The following is a 19,119-nucleotide window of genomic DNA, read 5'->3' as shown; positions in this document are numbered from 1 at the left end:
GGAAGAACTATAGAGCGCATTAGAATAAGCCATGTATTTCTGCTAGAGTGATCTTTGTATGGTTGGGACGAGACTAGCTGTGGAGCAAGTATACCCTCATCAGTATTACCACTTCGCTTTCCAGAAACAGTTCAAAATGAATACAACTACTAACACTGGTACGGATCGTTCCTGTCCGGTATCATGACTCAATGAAAATTCTCCTGCGCGGTGTCTTTAGAGGGCTTTCTAGTAACCCGGTCCATAGCAACCACCCTCGTCGCCAACGCATAGGGCAGAGGATAGAATCGTAGACTGGCAGTAGTTAGATTTGAGACGACCACTATTTTGTCCAAGATTGACATTCCACTCTGTATCCTCATGTCAAACCCCGTACTATATTGATGGTAGATATTCCATTGGCTCATTCGACGATAACGGACGGACAGTTGGATCGCTGCCTTCAAAGTGTGACAGATGTTCTAGCACGAAGATGTTCGCCATATCTGTAGAAGAGAAGAGGTCCGGGGACAAACGCAAGAGCAAGGAATCCGAGCAGGGTATTTCCCCAGCCGTAGTTCAAAGCCTCGTACATGCTTGGCCCCGCCAGCGGCAGAAAGGTACTGAAAATGTGACGCAAGAGATTATTGGCGCCAAGCGCAGAGGCAGCAGCCTGGGAACCAAATACGTCGATCAGATAGAGTTGCGCGGGCATCTGTGTGGATTAGAAGGTTGCATTGCGTAGGGACATAGACGTCGATTACGTACCATAACGAAAAAGGCTCCAAAGCCCATAAAAGCAGTACCGATGATGGGTACCATCCAATGGACCTTATAGTAAGCAGTCCAACCGTATATGAAGAGGCCGAGGCTAACAAGCGGACTGAACCAGATCATAGGAAGTAGCCGATTCTCTGGCCGGTGCTGTTGCACCCCATCGGCCTTCGATTGCGCTGACTGAAGGTGATTATTCAGGATGTTGAATATGAGCATGCTGGCGACAAGGGAGAACCCCGGACCGAGGTACACCAGCCCGGACACGGAAGTGCTGAATCCGTACTGGCCCTCGAATACGCTGGTGAATGTGGTAAACAGCAGGTACATCACTCCAAATACCAAGGCCACGTAAAGGGATATGACAAAGAGGATAGGCGACCGAAACAGGAGCACAGTAGGTCGAATAAGTACCTGGACGACAACCTGATGTGGGGAGAGAGGGTTTCCGGCAAGCTTAGAGCGAAGATGATGGTTTCCGTTGTCAGCGCGGAGACTGGCAGTTTTGCGCTCTAGGATGACCTTGGGATGTGTTTCACTCATAATAACAAAAGCCGAAACACTACAGAATCCCCCCAAGATGGCTAGCAACCAGAAAGTCCAGCGCCAGCCTTTGCTTGCAGCGAGGAAGCCTCCGATAACAGGACCAAGGACCTGAACGAGATCGGACTGGTTATTTGGAAGTCGAAAAACGAATTCATAATAACACATACCGGTCCTGCAAGTGGCCCCATGCTAAAAAACGCCATCGCAACTGCTCTTTGCTCTATAGTGGTGATGTCTGCAATAGTCCCTCCGCCTAGAGCCATTGGGGTGCCGCCAGCACAGCCCGATATGAATCGGAAGACTAGGAATTGAGCAAGATTCCAGCTCAGCGCACTACCAATAATCATGGCGACGAAAATAATATTGGCAGCATGGTATACGGGCACGCGTCCGTACACCTCGCTGACGGGAGACATGAACATGGGCCCAATAGCCAATCCAAGCACGTACAGAGTAATAGCAAGGGTACTGACGGCGCTGGAAGTAATGTCCAAGTCTGCAGAGATACCACTAATTCCAGGTGCGCACATTGTCGGAGCCATATTCCTACGCCAAGGTGAACACTCAGACACAGCACCTTACCAGCTAGAGGGACAGGACTTACGTGGTGAGTGCTAGGAGGGATATGATGACAATATGCGTCCATTTTCTGTGCTTTGGCCAGTTTTTGGGATTGATGGGATCGTTAGGGCCGCCCAGTCGACAATGTTGGCCTCTTCCAGCTCACTGTCAATGCCTTTCTCCCGCTGGTTCGTAGACTCGGACTTAGACATGATGACAGCTCTGGCACCAATGTTTGTTAAGAGCAATTAGGAAGTAAAGAAATAACCTGATGAGAGGCCAAAAAGTTGATTGAGATATCTGCAAAACATATTGGCAGAGGCATTGCTGCCTTTAAGAGTGCCACTGTGGGCAAACCCATGTCATCAAAGTGCCAGATAGGACGGAGATAGGAGACTCAGATCATTGACAGCTGGCATAGAGACCATGATCAGAAAACACTAATGCTGTCCAGCCTCAGTGTTCTCACAGGAAGCAATTAGGAGGGTCGGAGCTTTGGTCAGTCGTGGTGTACACAGAATAATACGTGATAGAAGTGACACCGGAGATTTGTATAGACTCGTGTCGATCATCCGCGGTGGGGCGTCGGATGGTCGGACGATCGGACCGGACGATCGGGGGATCAATCTTTGTAGTAATTTACTGTGTAGTGACTTATGTATGAGAGCCATTCATATTGGACTCTGTATTTCGATTTCTGCGTCCAATGCTCGGTCTGGTCGGTGTGGTAGATGGACAATATCACAGGAGTGCTTCACCAGTTGGCTTGTCACGTGATTACCACCACCACCGTTAGGTCTTATTTGTCTTCCCCTGATATATCAACATCCACTCCCTGCGGTGGGAGGACCGTCGGATCGTCGGATTTTCATACTCTTTACAGCAGTTGGAGCTTCGCCGTAAATGCTGAACTGACCTGCAGAGTGGCAAAAGGGTATCTAGACATTGAAAGTTGCCTGTAGCCAGCGCCGACGATGTCATTAGGAACGACATGACCCCAATTACAGTTGGGACAGCCATGTCAAGGACAAATTCACGACGTTACTCACTATCATCGTCATTTGGAACACCTCAAGAGACTGGTTTGGCTATGTCACGGCCGCTTCCAAATCCCAGTCGACGTCGAAATAAGCCTCAGCTATCTTGCAACTCATGTCGACGTCGAAAGTAACCGGCTTGTCTGAACTCTATCTGTTTGATTCTGAAGCGAGGCTGACTTTTCCATTTTCTGCAGATCAAAGTGTGACCGTCAAAAGCCTTGCTCGTTTTGCTCGGCTCGCGGTCAAGTATGTACATACGCTGAAAATCATCCAACGACGGGCTCGCCAAAGCCGTCTTCAACTGCTGTGCCTACTCTCCATGACCGGCTTGTACAGTTGGAGCGCTTGGTTACATCCATGATGCCCAAGTCCTCGAATGAGAAACCCAATGCTAGTTCGTCTGCTGAGGTGTGTATGCCACCAGTGCCCTCAAGGATCACTCCGGCAGAAACTATGCCGATAAATACACCAGTTGATGGACGATCTGAGAGTGGGAGCATGCGAATTACTGAATCAGAGCTTCGTTACGTTGGAGGCGAACACTGGGTTGCCATATTGGACGGTATCGCCGACCTGAAAGACCACTTGGACCGCGAAGAACAGCTGCGGCTAGCTCAGAGTTCCGACCGGGTTGAGAACGAGCATGGGGTCGGCAATAGCAGTGAACCATTTGCAAGGACCCGGTCTAATGGTGCATTTCTGCTGTATGGATGCCGCCGCGCGACGTCACGCGATGAAATACTCTCGGCATTGCCACCAAAAAACGCTGTCGATCGGTACATCTCTCGCTACTTCAACTATTTAGATCTTGTGTCGTCTTGTAGGGACAGTTCCATCCACTGCTGCAAAGTCTAAATGCTCACTTTCACTGACGCGGTTCAGCTGCGGTTCACGGGCCGAGCTTTCTGCGCGAGGTAAGTAAACATGCTCCACACCCCCAGTTACAACGATGCTGTGCTGACAGATACAGTACGAGGCATTCTGGGCCGATCCGTCCGATGTCCCAATCCTATGGGTCGGACTACTTTTCGGTATGATCTGCCTTGCCTGTCTAGCATCTGATCCGCCCGATGGAACCGAGGTCGAGCAACAGTCTCTCCAGGTGAATCTGTACCGCGAGAAAATTGTGCAATGTTTAGTCATGGGCGAATATACCAAGTGCGGCCCGTACGCCTTGGAAACTGTCATCAACTATGTCTATGTGGAATTCTGCATCTCTGTCGACGCCGACAAGGACATCTGGTTTCTGCTCGCTTTGGAAGTCAACCTCGCCCGGCGTATGGGTTACCACCGTGACCCATGCCACTTCCCCGGCATTTCCCCTTTCCGAGGTGAGATGCGCCGGCGGCTATGGGCCACGGTACTAATGAGTGATATTCTCATCTCCAACCAGATGGGGATGCCACGGATGATCTCCGACTGGCAGTACGATACTGCTGAACCGCGGAATCTCAACGATGCAGATTTCGACGAGGATACCGTAGAGTTACCTCAATCGCGACCCGAAACTGAGCACACCACGGCCCTGGGTATCATCGCGCGCAGGCGCATGTTGAAGGCGCTGGGCATGATCGCGGACCTCACGAGCGCAGTGCAGCCCTGCAGCTACGCAGAAGTGATGCGAGTAGACAAGCTCTTCCATGAAGCGGCCGCGAGTATTCCGCCGCCACTGCAGATGAAGCCCATGGCAGCTAGCGTGACGGACTCTCCACAGGTCATTATGGCCAGGCTGTTCATCAGGCATATGTTTTACAAAGGACAGGTCATGCTGCACCGGCGGTTTCTTTACATGCGGTCCCCATCTCAGAATGAGGATATTTATGAGTATTCCCGCAAGGCGTGTCTCGATGCCTCGCTGGAAGCTCTTGCGATTCAACACATACTCGACGAGGAAACCTGCCCCGGAGGCCAGCTACACACGATGCGCTGGCGAGTCACCTCTATAATGAACCACCAATTTCTCACGGCCACCATGATCCTGTGCTCGTTATTGTATCACGAACAGACACTGCAGCGGGAAGATGAGATCCGCGGTGCGCTGCAGAGGGCGAGGACAGTATGGATGCGCAGGTCCTCGACTTCTAAAGAAGCAAAGAAAGCCACTGAAGCCATCAATATCGTGCTTTCCAGAACTGGAAAAGATCAAGAAGGGGATGGTCGGCCTAAAGAAGACGCCAGCAAAGAGGTTGGGGATCTAAGCGCTCAAAGGAGTCATCCAATGATGCAGGACACATTTTTCGGCATTAGTTTTGGCGGCGAGAAAGGGCTACTGGATAGTAATGGTTTCTATGAGCGTGAGTCTCCGATTGACACACCCAAATTAGTTGAACTGACCATACTATAGCTGACTCATTCATCGTGCCTGAATTTCTGGGTACTTTCCTGCCACCTGATCTGCAGGGCCAAGATCTCAACTTCAACGTCAACAGTCCTAAACTATTCTCGGACGACTTAATGACTGCGAATTGGCCCGGGTCATGATCAGTGATGCTAAGTCCTATCACTGCATTATCATCGTCGCCTCGGCGTATCCACACTCTATACGTCTCGGCAGGTTTGAGACCTTAACTTTGTACAGCACATGATGTCGGCGATGCGGCTGCTGCCTGCCGCTGCGGACTTGGGATTGAAGGAGTAGACCCTTCCTCGTCATTGTAGGGAGACACGATTTCTGCAAGGCGGCAAATTAACCATGGCAACTTGACTCTGATCAGGAACAGACGCAGATAAAGAAACCCTCCGGCACAGATGCAGCATCGCGCGCGGCGATGGTAAGGAGAGCGGAGCCTTCCGAGGCACAGACAGTGAGCGATTCGAGCGACATTCCCTCATTGATGGGAAAGAGGGATAGGAAAGAAAAATGACGTCGCGCATAACTACAATTGCATTACTCTATCAAGTGCAGAAAGATGGCGCCCAAATTTCCATTAATTGTCCGCACTCACGCTTTCGGGTATGATCAACATGCGGATTTAGGTAATGGAATGACGAGAGAATATCCAAAACACGTTCATCAGTGATCATAAAAATACGCTCAGTGATTGTGTCTAGGCTCCTCGAATCGTTGGGCTAGTCTTTGATACTTGACTGCCTCACGGAGGACCATCCCCTCACTCAGTTGCGCCACTTCCCTTCTGAATAGATCCTGCCAGGGAGTCTGACTCTCAGGAACACCGTAACCGCCATTGGCCTCCAGCGCCTTCTTTCGTTTCTCCAGTTCCTCCGCGGGCACTAGGATGTCGACGTGCCGTTTGTTAAGATCGACACGGAGTCTGTCTCCGTCTCGAAGAAGCGCCAGATTGCCACCAGCCGCGGCTTCGGGGGAGGCATTGAGGATCGACGGCGAGCCAGATGTGCCAGACTGTCGACCATCGCCGATACACGGAAGCGAATGGACACCCTGTCGTAGAAGGCGTCCAGGAGGATGCATATTGACAACTTCTGCCGCGCCCGGATACCCCAGGGGTCCAGCACCACGCATGATGAGGATAGTCCTGTCGTCGATGGGTGTATTGGGATCTTCCAGACGATGGTGGTAATCCTCCGGCCCGTCAAACACAATTACCGCGCCTTCGAACGCGTTCGGATCGTCCGGGTTTTCAAGGAATTTCTGCCTGAACTCCGTAGATATCACGCATGTTTTCATGATGGCGGAGTTGAACAAGGTACCCTTGAGATGCAAGAAGCCGGCGTCTTTCATGAGCGGGTCGTCGTAGGCTCTGATCATGCGGCGGTCCCACGTGTGCTTTCCTTGGACGTTTTCCTTCACGGTGCGGCCGTTGCACGTTAAGATGTCGGCGTGCAGTTTCCCCGCGTCGAGCAGCTCAGCCATGACAGCTGGCAAGCCGCCGGCGCGGTAGTATTCTTCGCCCAATAGCTCTCCTGCTGGCTGCATGTTCACCAATAGGGGGATGTGGAATCCCAGTCGATCCCAGTCATCTAGCGAAAGATCCACCCCGATATGTTTCGCGATAGCGCCAATATGGATTGGAGCGTTGGTGCTGCCACCGATGGCGGTGTTCACGACGATGGCATTTTCAAAGGCCTCACGAGTCATGATATCGCTGGGTTTACGATCGGCATGCACCATCTCAACGATCTGTAAGCCTGTGTCATAGGCGCATTGTCCTCGTTCGCGGTATGGGGCGGGAATGGCCGCGGACCCGGGCAAGGCCATCCCCAGGGCCTCGGCAAGTGCGTTCATAGTCGAGGCGGTTCCCATTGTGTTGCAGTGTCCTACGGATGGTGCTCTACAAAGAGTCAGAATACGTGAGTCATCTGACTGAAGTCGGGACATACCCTCGGGACACGTAATCGATGAACTCCTCTCTACTGATCTCGCCAGCGGCATACTTTTCTCTGCCTTTCCATACCACCATACCTGAGCCGGCGAGCTCGTTCTTCATATAGCCATTGAGCATGGGACCGACATTAAGGCATATTGCGGGAATGTTCTGTAGAAAACGGTGTCAGAAACGGTTCGGCTCCAGGCAAGGGCGAGCAAAGGTCACATACAACCGTAGCGGCAGCCATTAGAGCCGCCGGGGTCGTCTTATCGCAGCCAGTCAGTAGCACAACCCCATCCAGAAAATACCCATGGAGAATCTCGACCAAGCCTAGGTACGACAGATTGCGATCGATAGCCGCAGTGGGCCGCCTGGAGCTCTCCTGTATCGGATGCGTTGGAAACTCAAAGGGAACCCCGCCAGCTGCCCTGATGCCTTCGCGCACCCGCTTCACCAGCTCGAGATGGTGGCGATTACACGGCGCCAAATCCGAGCCGGACTGCGCAATTCCGATGATCGGCTTCCCCGACATGAGCTCCTCCTTGGTCATGCCGTAGTTCAGATACCGCTCGATATAGAGCGCCATCATGCCAGGGTCGTTCTCGCAGTTGAACCATCTGGAGGACCGCAGCTTGCGACCAGCCCTCGACACCTTCGCAGCGCCAGCCGTCATGGATGCCAGCGACTTCTCCAGCTCAAGAGTGCGCCTTCGCAGAGCGAGCAGTTCGGGCTCGCAGTCTTCAATGTTCACCGGCGCGCGGTTCGCACCGGCATCGCAAGAGCAGCCTTCACATGAGGCAGAAGCCTGTGGATTGCACGGCATGGTCAAGTCTTCTTGGTGATCTCACTCAACCACCAGCCCCGGGTCCAGAATATGAATATGACGCTGAATATGTATGATGGGGACAGGGAAACCTTAATTGGGGAAATGCCGAAAACGCGGAGATACTCCGACCGGCGTGCCGAATCCAACCTTATTGCTGATGCCACGATTATCAATCGAGCTTGGGCTGCGAAACAGGGATTGGGGGAGATGAATATTTTATCAAATTGGGCAGAGGAGCCTGGATCAGGTCCCCAGAGGCTCAATCAAATGATGTATAAGTATGACTGATGGATCAATCCCAGTCAGTCCCCTAGAAAATGGACGCGGCCGACTCAGATACCCCACGCTACCGGAAACTGGGGCATGGGGGTCGCATTGGGCCGATGCTGGAGATGAGGATGACACTAGATTACCAGGCAGAGAGAAAGGATGATGCTTATGATTGCCGGATATGCGGTCTTTTATACAGATTCCAGATCCTCCGTAGCAGTCCCAGAAAGACCGAAAGGAAAAGCAATCATATTTGCCAGACAAAGCGCCCATTTGTCGCGGTGCAGGTGACCGATATTGCTTTTTCTTTGATCATTGACCTTTTTTTTGTTTTTTTTTTTTATATATAAATTCCAGGCAAACAATATGGAAGAAATACAAAGAGCAAAGGATATGAAATACTCATTGAGGCAGTATTGACGATATCCCACTTCTTTTTTGCCATGTTGGAAATGTCTCATCCCACTCCCTGGTGGCATCCCACATTGTCTACCCCACGCTCCATGGCGCAAGCGACTCAACAACTACTGGTCAGCTCTGCAACTCCATTGCAGGTCTATAACTTGGCTCTTATTGGGTTTATTCTAGTACGGTGAAGCAAGATTTCTTGGAATAGACAGAAACGACAAATTCAATCGTAGCCATCCCATTAAAACAGGCCAATTGAATCAATCCCGGAACGCCTGTGATGCCAGAGAAGGAGGGCTCGCCTCAGCTTGGATCGAGCATATCTACCAGAAAAGCACAGAGCAAAAGCAGAGAAGAAGGAAACGAACTGCGAGAAAGAATCTACTGAGGCGCACACTGCGCGGGCTCTCCGTCCTCCTCCTCGTCTTCCCATGCGGAACTACCCTGCCCATCGCGGGCTCCAAAGTCATCTAGGTTTCCTTTAGGGTCATAGTCGACTTCGTCGACCGTATCGGCCTGGATCAAGGGATCAGGCTTGGGCAGCATCTCCCGGAGTCTTTCCAGGACGGCTGCACTGGGCTTCCATTTGGCGTCGGGGAACTTAATGTTGACGACGAGGTAGAGGTCGCCCCGCGCGTCGCTGCGCTTGAGCGGCATGCCTTCTCCGGGTACCTTCAGAACCTGGCCGGGTGATAACACCTCCCCGGGAGTCTTGGGATGGGTGATTTCGATGCCGCGGCCGTCGAGATGTTTGATGACCACGCGGGAGAAGCCGGTCAGCGCTTCGGCCAGTGTGACGTCGATGTTGGCTGTGAGGTCTGCGCCGGCTCGTCGGAAGACTGGGTGTTCCTCTTCCACGATATGGAAAACTATGTCGCCAGGTTCCTGGCCGGGTGCCTGGTCCGCCTCACCTTCCAACACGATTTTATCTCCTTCTCTAAGCGGATATTTAGCCAGAGGATTCGCGCCCTAGTGCCATGATTTGTGACTCACTTTGCTCCCCGTGGAATGTAGATCTCCAGCATTTTCTTCTCCTCCACGGTTTTGTTGCCTTTGCACTTCTTACATTTGTCCTTGGGACTGAAAAACTCGCCCTGGCCATTGCAGGTCGAACAGGTCACGGTGGATGGCGTCAGGAACTGTCCCATTCGCGTCAAGATTTGCTTGAATCCTGTAGTCCAAATCAGTCTAGGGTGTTCATGAAAAGGAGCCACTTGTGCCTCAAACCTTGTCCATCACACGTCGAGCACTTCTTAGCCGTCGCTCTTTCCTTGCCACCTTTACCCTGACACAGACTGCAAATGACATTCTTCGTGCTAGCAAACTTGACCGTCTTGCCCTTGTATAGGTCCTCTAACCGCACCTCGTACTTTGTATTCTCGTCCGGGCTCCGTCGAGGCTTGGGAGGCCGTCCGCCAGGCATGCCGCCCATGCCGGGCATCCCACCACCCATCCCGAACATCTGCGCTAGAATATCGTCCAGATCCGGTCCTCCTGCCATGCCGGGCTCGCCAGAGCCATTGAAAGCAGACATGCCATGGGTATCGTAAAGGTGTCTTTTATCTTCATCGTAAAGGATATCGTAGGCTTCTTGGACGGCTTTGAATCGTACCTCCGCGGCTTCTCGTTCGGCCTCGGGGACCTTATCGGGGTGACTTGCGAGCGCAGCCTGTCAATTTACCATCGAGTCAGTAATCTCTGTTAAGTTTCCGGCTGGAATGAGAACGGTGTGCGTTTTTTCGACCTTGCGATAAGCCTTCCGGATCTCGTCTTTCGTTGCGCTTCGAGACACCTCTAGGACCTCTGCATGGGTACGTTTCCGTTAGCTATTGTTCCGGCTATTGAAGAGCAGGAGACATACCATAGAGGTCGATCTCGACACCAGCCATCTGGTAAGCGTAAGCGATTGTTAATGGTAGAGAGACTGTCCGACACAAGCATACTGGGCAAGGCTGTCCCTTCCTCCGAGCACTCCGGGAATTCTAACAGTGGGTTGACGGTGCTTTATCGCACAGAAGACAGACGCTCTGGGAGGAATAACAGTATTTGCTGATGAAGGAGATGTGTTGTGTTTGATTGTGCTTGATGCAATGCGGAACCCCAGAAATTTTAGCCCGCTTTTTTTCGCAGTTGGCGGCGGTTTTTCTGGCAGATCTCCGACTTTATCGTCCCTGCGCTTTGCCGTGGTCGAATGACAATCCGCGTATTACGGCCGTACCCCAACAACAACAATTATAATTACTGCTGGTGTTCAGAAGTACCGCGCGTCTTCACAGATAGCATTCTGCATCATGAGACCGTCTCATTTGGGGCTCCTGGCCCGTCGATCGTGGATCTGCACGCGATGCAGAGTAGCCAACTACTCTTCCGTCGCGCCAGCCCGCGCTGGCAAGTCCAAGAAGAACCTCCCCGATGCACCGGCCAGAACCCGGTTCGCACCGTCGCCGACGGGATACCTTCATCTTGGATCCTTGCGGACCGCATTGTTCAACTACCTCTTGGCAAAACGGACGGGGGGCCAGTTCCTTCTGCGAATCGAGGATACAGATCAGGTTCGGCCTTGGAGCAAGCACGGAACATTGGAATGTTGTGATCAGGGCTGACCGAGGGCACAGAAACGAACAATACCTGGTGCGGAGCAACGGTTGTACGAGGATTTACAATGGGCTGGGTTACAATGGGATGAAGGTGCGAGGTTTTGCCGCGGATTCAGAATGGACGGAGGATGCTGATGCGGGGTTTTTCATACAGGTCCGCTGGTTGGAGGTCCCTACGGTCCATACAGACAGGTAAGCGCCCAACGATATGGAAGACAAATGCTGTGGGACTGGGGCTGAGACGCTCTGTTGCAGTCCGAACGGACGGCCATTTACCGCGAACATGCCAACCAATTGGTCCAAAACGGTCACGCATACCGGTGTTTTTGCTCTCCAGAACGGCTCGACTCGCTCGCAAGACATCGCAGTCAGGCCGGTCTCCCTCCTGGTTACGACAGACAGTGTGCAGACATCTCCGCCGAAGAATCCGAGGATCGAGCCGCAAAGGGCGAAGCGCATGTTGTGCGCTTGAAAGTAGAGGGCTACCCCATGTTCGATGACCTGGTCTATGGCAAGACCGGGCAGAACCGCTCGAGCAGTAAGCTGGACCTCATTGAGCGAGTCTACGATGACCCCATCCTGCTCAAATCTGACGGACACCCGACGTACCATCTGGCAAATGTGGTGGACGATCATTGCATGAAGATCACCCATGTAATCAGGGGAACCGTCAGTATACTACCCCGGAAAAAACAGACTGCAAATATTGACTCGTACAGGAATGGATGCCCTCGACACCAATGCATGTGGCCCTGTATAACGCCTTCAACTGGACACCTCCGCGCTTCGGTCATGTTCCCCTCCTCGTAGACAAGTCCGGCCAGAAGCTCAGCAAACGAAACGCAGACATCGATCTCAGCTTCTTCAAGGATAAGCAAGGCGTGTTCGCAGCCACGCTGATTAATTTCGCCGCTCTTCTGGGCTGGTCGCACACCCAGAAGTCCGATGTCTTCAGCCTTGACGAACTGGAACTACTCGTAGGTTGACATGAACCCCCGGGACCATCGCTCTGCTCACAGCCACCCAGTTCAACCTCAAAATCACCCGCGGCAACACCGTCGTTGCCTTCGAAAAGCTGTGGTTTCTCCAAAAAGCCCACGCGCAGCGATTCGCCGCCACCGGCGGGCCCGTCTTCGACGAAATGGTCACCAAGGTGTCTCAGGCCGTTGAAGAGACCTACCCAGCGGATCAACTGTACGTACATAATCCCAGCACACCCTCAAGAACCACCAACTCACTCTTCCACAGTGCAACCATCCTCGATTCCCGCCCCTTGACAGAATACATCCCCCCACTCCTCAAAGCCGACGCAAAATCCTACACCAACGCCCCCGAATTCGTCCAGCGCAACTCAACCTTCTTCACCACCACTCTCACCAGACCACCCTACACCCCTATTTCAACCCACAACGACACCACCATCCCCATCACAGCCCTCCACACCGCCGCCGCAGCCCTCGCCCTCGTCCCAGCCTCGCACTGGACCATCGAAACGCACCGCTCCAACATCGCCTCCTACGACGGCTCCGCCGCCGTCCTTCCCACTCCCGCTTCCACTTCTCCGTCAGAAACGGCACCCGAGAGCCCAGACGCAGACGCGGAAAAGGCACGCCTAAACGCAGACAAGGCCTTCAAGAAAGAATTATACCACTACCTGCGTTGGGCTTTGTCGGCCGGTGCCCCCGGCCCCGGGATCCCCGAGACGATGGAGATTCTGGGCCGGGCAGAATCGCTTCGCAGACTTCAAGAGGCCAGGGAGCTCACGGCTGAGGCGTCGTCTGTCCGTGTGCCCAAGAGGACCCAGTCGCAGCAGAGCGAGGATACAACCTGGATGGGCTCTCTTGCTCCGCGGCCCTAGATGGTCTGTCATCCCGTTTTATCACGTTGGTAATGTGATACCTGCTAGAATTCTGTACTGTATTCCACACAGGCATCCACCGCTGAGTCTTAAGTATTCAGCTACCGGTGCTGTGCAAAGTCGAAGTATTTTATGTTTACTATTACTGCACGTTGGAAGCGTAGTCGAATAATAAACAAATATCTCATTAAAAAGCATATTAACAGAAATGCGCTGCACTGATATCATAATCATGGAAGTAGCATGCTATGCGACTTGTACAATACCGAAGAAATCCCAGAAAGAAAAAAAAAAAAAAAAGACAAAACCCGACCAAACCAAGGAGCATGGAAGCAGAATATGATCACAAGGATCGGGGAATTCGAAAGGCACATTAAGCGCGAAAGCTGAACATAAGAGCTGGCGCCAGCCAAGGGCCTTGCATCTCCTGGTTGGAAGTTCAAGGTTGGTTACTCAAACAAAAACGAAGCATAGTACATGAAAGCCGTCGGTCTGATCTCTTTCAACGGTGGGAGCCAGAAAGGAACGCCACCGACCTATCACCTCCTGGGCAGACGGCATAACAAGGTTGCAGTACGACCACAGGAAGGAGCCCACAACCTGCAGAATCAAGAAGAACGTCACCTTCATGGTATAATCCAAATTCTGGCGGAGAGAATCAAAAACGCTGTTTTGGCGCGACTTGGTGTCACCCGCAGGTCAAAAGCGAGTGGACCCTGCTCTGCGCAACAGAGAATCTGACTTGCGGTGTATCAACGATGGTCAGTCGTCAAGGAGTCGTCAATGCCAAGCAGTATCAACTTCTAGTATGCCTCCATGTCGTCCGTCCAACCAGCATCACTGCCAGCTACTCTGACTATCTGGCCATGATGGTCATCAATCGGCTCCTCTGGGCTAACACTCCTGATACCTTTGGCTTTTTTTCCCGCAAGAGTTGCGTTGTCTTCGGGGGCGAGTCGCTTGCTATGAGCGGCACGAAGCTTGGCATAGTAGACATCACTAGCATCGGCTTCGGACTCGGACCCATCATCAAATGTTTCCCAGTTTTCAGACCCTGTGTTTGCTGTGTCCACGGTTGAGGAGTTTGAAACCTGTCTAGGTGCCGGTGGAGGAGGTGCATGTTGCAGGTAAGGATTTGGTCGTGGGAAATTCGGAACGGATGATATTGACGAGGCTGAGGACTGAGAGCACTGAGAGAAGCCGGTAGATCGCTGTGAGAAAACAGAGGAGCTCATGAACGATCGCTGATTGCGATCGTCATAAACGTCCTCAGGGCTGACAGGCCGAACGAAGGCATTAGACATCGCGCTAGCACATCTCGGGGGATCCATTGAATAGGGCCCTCTGTCCTCTTTGGAGTCTATCGTTAAAGCACGCATCCTAGGTGGGGGAGCACGTGGTGCTGGAACTTTTCCCATGGTACTGGAAGAATAAGAACCCGGTGCTGCGCGATGGCCAGCGGAATTGTTCCCGTAAGGCATGTTACTCAGGGGCACCCGGGCTGGGATCTTCGAGGGTGACTTCGCGCCAGCCCTAGATGGGCCGCTAGTGTTGTATTTCGTCTGGCCGTTTCCAGTGGGCGTTCTGGTGGCGGAGCGAGGAGGAGGTGGCCCTCTCATGACACTTGCCGGACGAGAAGGCGGTTGTGGCCTTCCAAAGCCTGCTTTCGAATTCGCGGACGGTGGAGCGGAGGGTGTCTTGGAGCGTGGAGGAGGTTTGGCAATGACTGGGGTGAGTTCATCAAGATATCTCTCGCCGTGGACAAGGAATGGCCTGCCATACTCCTCCTCCCATCTTTCCAATTCTTTTCTAAGGTCTGCTTCGACTTTGGGCAACTCTTTTGCGATCCTCTTCCTCATCTTCTCCTCCCTCAAGAGCTTACCAGGATCGCGCCTCTCTCCTTTGTTGCCTCGCGCCATGAGACGTGAGGCATCTTGACTCGATGCGGCCAGGGCCTCTCGCTCCGAAAGAAGACTCTTATGCCTCTCGATGAGCTGCAGGGTTGGGGCGCGTTGCTCCTTCAGCGCCTCCAGCCGGGCAATTTCTGCCTCGTGTGCTTCAAGAAGCGCGTCGCTGTAGACGTCAGAGAAGGCAGGTGTAAAGTCAAGCATTTCTTCTTCGGAGAAATAGAGCCCATCCCAGAGTTCTTGCAGCCGGCAGCGCGCGTCCTCTACGAAAAGGTGCAGATTCTGTCTTTTAAGCTCATTAAGACGTGCCAGTTCCTCTTCAAATTCATTGATCGTCCGCAATCCGCACCCGCGATTGGCCGCGAGGAAGGCCTTTCTATCACATTCCTCGACACCAAAGCGCTCCCACAACGACTCCACAGCTGTTCGAAGCTCCTTCAACTTGCGCTCGCGAGACCTCTTCTCTTCCAGCAACTTCTCGCGCTTTGCCGTCAGGTTCGCCAAATCCGACTCGTGGAGGCCCAACTGCTCGGGAGACTCGCGGTAATGCTTGACGATATTGGTATCCGTCTGCACCTGAGGTGTTCCAAGTTCTGCCCAAAGTTTGATGATCTCTTCGCAAGTCGTCTTGACAAACTCAAGGCGACGGTGGTATTCTTCATACACTCTCGTAAATTCATTATCTAGCGCGGTAACATAAGTTGGGGAAAGGTCAAAGCTCGGCGAAATGGATGAGCCAGGTGCTGTTGGGGGAAGTTCGATGGTCACAAAAGAGGACTCTAGATGGGAAGAGTATGATTCGAGCGCTGCAACAAGTTCTACTGCCTGTTAGCGATTTTTTCCTAAACTCATTTAAACTTCGTCACTTACTCTTCACCTGTTCAAAGCGCTCCCGGTGCATTTTGCTCATTGCTCCATGCTTTTCGCGCAGAAAAGAGAGACAGCGATTGAGGGGGTACGTGACGCGCAGATCGTCATGATTCAGTTGATACTGTCCGTTGGCTTTCTCATCCACTAGGGATTCTTCCATTTGTTGAATGGCAGTAATAAGTCGTTCCGCCTCCTCTGTCATGCTGGTTCTCTCACTGCAGAATGCTATTAGCAGAGAAATGCGCGATCAACCCGGGTGCGACTTACTCGTCTACAATCTTGAGATGGTTATTCAGAGTCTCAGACAGAGCACTGAAGAGCTACACGTTTTGATCAATTAACATCCACCATTCAAGACAACAAGCGCAGGAATGAGACACCATACCTCCGCCTCTCGTGTTTCGCGCTCATGGCTCGGAACTCCAATATCATCAAATATGGCATGCAGCTGCGTAACGATAGTGTTGACCTGAGTGGTCAAGTAACTCGTGTCGACCGTCATCGGGATCATGAGCCCCAGGTATGGGGTTGATAGAGCGGGACTCCTGATCGATTATGTGAAATGAAGGCGAGACTGCACTTCGCAAGTTCTGCGCTCTGATATTCTCCGGCGACAGAGCGCCTCGATCTGTGAAGGTAGCGACAGCAACTAATCAGGCGCAGGATCCAAGACAGGTGCCGATCCACCATGCGAATAGGATCAACAGAGGCCGAATGTCATCTGCGAGAAACAAGGGGTGCCCACAGGGCTTTATGTACGTCACAATCGTTGCGCGTGTATGCAAGGACAGGGGAAAGTGAGGATTCAGGGAAAAAGCAAATAGATAAAAGATGGGGCAGTGGAGTGAGGCAAGGAAGAAAGGGAACAATAATATTGACGCCTTTACCCTGTGCTTACAGTTGTGCAGCAGATGAGATGCAGCCGCAATCAAGATTCGCCCGGTGCGGCTGTTGATGGCGTCCTGTCGCTCAGGCAACCGCTGACTCAGCTCTCCACCGCCCGTTTCTGCCACTGCACCCCTCACCGCCTCTCCGCTCCTCCAATATCGAGCTATCTTTGCTTCATTTCTAGATCTCATCATCTACAGGAGTTACGAGATCATTTGTTTAGAGCCCATTCTGTGTTCCATTGCTTCAGCAATCTCTACTCCTGTACCAATCAGATATACCGGCGTCCTACAACAAATCTATCCATCATGCAGGCTGCACAGCAGTCCTGGGGTTCGTACTCAAATGACCCACTTGGCATCGCTTTCCGATGAGCTACTGACACCGCGGCTTTCTGCCCCTCCCTCAGAGCTCGAAAACACCATCAGCCTCATCGATCCTCAACGGGATGCGCTCTATCGATACGATGAAGAAACACACAAGGCCCTGAGCGCTGCCCGGCCATGGGCCAAAGACCCCCACTACTTCAAGTCGATACGCATCTCCGCCGTAGCATTAATCAAAATGACCATGCATGCTCGCTCAGGCGGCTCCCTCGAGGTTATGGGTCTGATGCAAGGGTACATCCTTCCTGAGACGTTTGTCGTAACAGATGCCTTCCGCCTCCCCGTCGAAGGCACCGAGACCCGCGTCAACGCCCAGGAAGAAGCGAACGAGTACATGGTGTCGTATCTCCAATCCTGCCGCGATGCGGGCCGCATGGAGAACGCAGTGGGGTGGTATCACAGTCATCCCGGGTATGGATGCTGGCTGTCCGGGATCGATGTTACGACGCAAGATATGCAGCAGCTCGGCGGGCCGTTCGTTGCTGTCGTCATTGACCCGGAACGCACCATCTCCGCCGGCAAGGTTGACATTGGGGCCTTCCGCACTTTCCCCAAGGATTATACCCCTCCAAAAGAAGGAAATGAGGATGAAGATTACCAGACTATTCCCCTCAGCAAGGCGGAGGATTTCGGCGCATACGCGCACCAGTATTACTCGCTTGAGGTGTCATTCTTCAAGAGCAGTCTCGACACGGAACTTCTGTCGCAGCTCTGGAACAAATACTGGGTGGCTACGCTGAGTCAAAGTCCCCTGTTCACAACTCGGGATTACGGCAGTAGGCAGATGATGGATCTCAGTCAGAAAGTCCGGCGGGCTGCGCGGGGAATTGAATCCAGCGGGTCACGAGGTGGTGCCACTACACCTAAAGATCAGCAGCTGGAGAAGATAGTACGGGACGGACAGCGGATTGTCTCTGAGGAGGTAAAAGGTCTCTTGGCAGCTGAGGTTAAGATGAAGCTCTTCCAGGGAATCGGGGAGGGGACGCAAACGGGTGCCTCATGATCTCTTTTAGCGGACTCGTAAAGCTCTTCCACATTATGAGATGGGTCTGGTTACCCTCATCTTAATGACACAATGCAAGAAGATTCACTACGGTTTATATCCACTCACACGACTCTGGTCATCCAGGCGCAGTGTTCTGTACATTTCGCTCAGGAACATCCACGGAGAAAAAGCTTGCAATACAAAAGACACCAAGGACAGGAAATTATTCATTATCTGTCGAGGGAAGAGCCGACAACTGAAGCTCTGTCATGATGGATCGTCAATATTTACTATAAAGAGTATATGTGTAGGAGCAGACCAGAGACTCCAGGTAAGCTAAAGGTACACCAAATTTCATACAAAGGAAATAGTGAAGGTCACTGTACAAAGTGAGCCAGTTGGTGCCAAATGCTCAATGATGTTCCACAGCATGTACAATGAGAATTCAGAATAGGTGCAATGAAATATGGTCGGAGATGGTTTCGTAGAATCGGGCCACACGAGACAAGATATCCATACCAGGATATTAAGTTCTCTGCTGCCGATGTGATAGGAAAGAGATGTCAGGTATATAGAGATCGAAGGAGCGTTGGGAATATCATTATATCATGCCAATGCGGCCGCCGACATCGGACTGGCCGTCATTAGTTGGCCTTTTCAGTTGATCATTCATTCTTCAACTCTTCCACGCAGGAGAACTTGTATCAGCAAGTTTGTTCAAACGCGTCGCAAGAGGAAGTATCATCATCAACTCCTCTTTAGGAGGCTCAGAGGATGTCGCCAGACGAAGGCTGCAAGCCACAGTTTATTGTCCTGCAAGAGAGCGCCCTCCTGTCACACGGCCGCGACGTGAAGCAACCGGACCGAACCTAACTGACGGTCGCGAACGCCAGAAGGGCCATAGCAGTCAATCAGAAGGGCGCAAAGAAGTGGGATGC

General features: G+C 52.3%; 7 protein-coding genes across 7 annotated transcripts; 3 read left to right on the top strand and 4 right to left on the bottom strand.

Moving 5' to 3' along the window:
* Positions 1–154: 154 nt before the first annotated feature.
* Positions 155–2,358, bottom strand: AFUA_2G16320 (MFS transporter). Its single transcript, XM_077804233.1, has 4 exons — positions 1,904–2,358; positions 1,467–1,845; positions 748–1,407; positions 155–694 (listed from the first exon to the last, which is right to left on the bottom strand). The coding sequence occupies exons 2-4, from the start codon at positions 1,839–1,841 to the stop codon at positions 443–445; spliced, it is 1,287 nt and encodes a 428-aa protein (XP_077660393.1). The 5' UTR covers positions 1,842–1,845; positions 1,904–2,358; the 3' UTR covers positions 155–442.
* Positions 2,359–2,670: 312 nt separating this feature from the next.
* On the top strand, positions 2,671–5,381 carry AFUA_2G16310 (putative transcription factor; the record flags this gene model as incomplete). The annotated part of the gene is made up of 5 exons (XM_750874.3): positions 2,671–3,027; positions 3,095–3,720; positions 3,783–3,814; positions 3,871–5,194; positions 5,245–5,381. The coding sequence occupies exons 1-5, from the start codon at positions 2,852–2,854 to the stop codon at positions 5,379–5,381; spliced, it is 2,295 nt and encodes a 764-aa protein (XP_755967.3). The 5' UTR covers positions 2,671–2,851.
* Positions 5,382–5,934: 553 nt separating this feature from the next.
* ilv3D (IlvD/Edd family dehydratase) lies at positions 5,935–8,009 on the bottom strand (the record flags this gene model as incomplete). Its single annotated transcript, XM_750873.1, has 3 exons — positions 5,935–7,150; positions 7,200–7,354; positions 7,416–8,009. 3 exons carry the CDS (start codon positions 8,007–8,009, stop codon positions 5,935–5,937), a joined length of 1,965 nt encoding a protein of 654 aa, XP_755966.1.
* A 786-nt stretch (positions 8,010–8,795) lies between these two features.
* Positions 8,796–10,827, bottom strand: AFUA_2G16290 (putative DnaJ domain protein (Mas5)). The gene is made up of 6 exons (XM_750872.3): positions 10,634–10,827; positions 10,552–10,579; positions 10,435–10,493; positions 9,918–10,359; positions 9,684–9,861; positions 8,796–9,627 (listed from the first exon to the last, which is right to left on the bottom strand). The coding sequence occupies exons 2-6, from the start codon at positions 10,577–10,579 to the stop codon at positions 9,072–9,074; spliced, it is 1,263 nt and encodes a 420-aa protein (XP_755965.2). The 5' UTR covers positions 10,634–10,827; the 3' UTR covers positions 8,796–9,071.
* A 38-nt stretch (positions 10,828–10,865) lies between these two features.
* Positions 10,866–13,425, top strand: AFUA_2G16280 (glutamate--tRNA ligase MSE1). The gene is made up of 7 exons (XM_077804232.1): positions 10,866–11,242; positions 11,306–11,378; positions 11,442–11,479; positions 11,543–11,956; positions 12,007–12,264; positions 12,315–12,481; positions 12,536–13,425. The coding sequence occupies exons 1-7, from the start codon at positions 10,982–10,984 to the stop codon at positions 13,143–13,145; spliced, it is 1,821 nt and encodes a 606-aa protein (XP_077660392.1). The 5' UTR covers positions 10,866–10,981; the 3' UTR covers positions 13,146–13,425.
* Positions 13,426–16,904, bottom strand: AFUA_2G16260 (putative microtubule associated protein (Ase1)). Its single transcript, XM_750869.2, has 4 exons — positions 16,308–16,904; positions 16,190–16,242; positions 15,923–16,137; positions 13,426–15,870 (listed from the first exon to the last, which is right to left on the bottom strand). Exons 1-4 carry the CDS (start codon positions 16,431–16,433, stop codon positions 13,949–13,951), a joined length of 2,316 nt encoding a protein of 771 aa, XP_755962.2. The 5' UTR covers positions 16,434–16,904; the 3' UTR covers positions 13,426–13,948.
* A 23-nt stretch (positions 16,905–16,927) lies between these two features.
* Positions 16,928–18,199, top strand: csn5 (Mov34/MPN/PAD-1 family protein; the record flags this gene model as incomplete). Its single annotated transcript, XM_750868.3, has 2 exons — positions 16,928–17,143; positions 17,220–18,199. The coding sequence occupies exons 1-2, from the start codon at positions 17,119–17,121 to the stop codon at positions 18,197–18,199; spliced, it is 1,005 nt and encodes a 334-aa protein (XP_755961.2). The 5' UTR covers positions 16,928–17,118.
* Positions 18,200–19,119: the final 920 nt, after the last annotated feature.

The sequence above is a fragment of the Aspergillus fumigatus genome, chromosome 2 (assembly GCF_000002655.1).
Source record: "Aspergillus fumigatus Af293 chromosome 2, whole genome shotgun sequence".
NCBI lineage: Eukaryota > Fungi > Ascomycota > Eurotiomycetes > Eurotiales > Aspergillaceae > Aspergillus > Aspergillus fumigatus.
Note: the sequence above shows the minus strand (reverse complement) of the source record. Positions and strands in the feature narration are given on the sequence as shown.

What these genes read in the sequence shown, in the direction of transcription:
- AFUA_2G16320 (XM_077804233.1), bottom strand. Translation starts at nt 1,841, where the DNA reads ATGGCTCCGACAATGTGCGCACCTGGAATTAGTGGTATCTCTGCAGAC. An exon ending in TGGGGCCACTTGCAGGACCG is followed by an intron (nt 1,408 to 1,466) that starts GTATGTGTTATT and finishes GATCTCGTTCAG; the next exon opens with GTCCTTGGTCCTGTTATCGG. An exon ending in TTGGAGCCTTTTTCGTTATG is followed by an intron (nt 695 to 747) that starts GTACGTAATCGA and finishes TAATCCACACAG; the next exon opens with ATGCCCGCGCAACTCTATCT.
- AFUA_2G16290 (XM_750872.3), bottom strand. Translation starts at nt 10,579, where the DNA reads ATGGCTGGTGTCGAGATCGACCTCTATG. An exon ending in TGTCGAGATCGACCTCTATG is followed by an intron (nt 10,494 to 10,551) that starts GTATGTCTCCTG and finishes GTACCCATGCAG; the next exon opens with AGGTCCTAGAGGTGTCTCGA. An exon ending in TACATTCCACGGGGAGCAAA is followed by an intron (nt 9,628 to 9,683) that starts GTGAGTCACAAA and finishes ATATCCGCTTAG; the next exon opens with AGAAGGAGATAAAATCGTGT.
- AFUA_2G16280 (XM_077804232.1), top strand. Translation starts at nt 10,982, where the DNA reads ATGAGACCGTCTCATTTGGGGCTCCTGGCCCGTCGATCGTGGATCTGC. An exon ending in CCTACGGTCCATACAGACAG is followed by an intron (nt 11,480 to 11,542) that starts GTAAGCGCCCAA and finishes GCTCTGTTGCAG; the next exon opens with TCCGAACGGACGGCCATTTA. An exon ending in ACCTACCCAGCGGATCAACT is followed by an intron (nt 12,482 to 12,535) that starts GTACGTACATAA and finishes ACTCTTCCACAG; the next exon opens with TGCAACCATCCTCGATTCCC.
- AFUA_2G16260 (XM_750869.2), bottom strand. Translation starts at nt 16,433, where the DNA reads ATGATCCCGATGACGGTCGACACGAGTTACTTGACCACTCAGGTCAAC. An exon ending in CATCTCAAGATTGTAGACGA is followed by an intron (nt 16,138 to 16,189) that starts GTAAGTCGCACC and finishes AGCATTCTGCAG; the next exon opens with TGAGAGAACCAGCATGACAG. An exon ending in GCGCTTTGAACAGGTGAAGA is followed by an intron (nt 15,871 to 15,922) that starts GTAAGTGACGAA and finishes AACAGGCAGTAG; the next exon opens with AACTTGTTGCAGCGCTCGAA.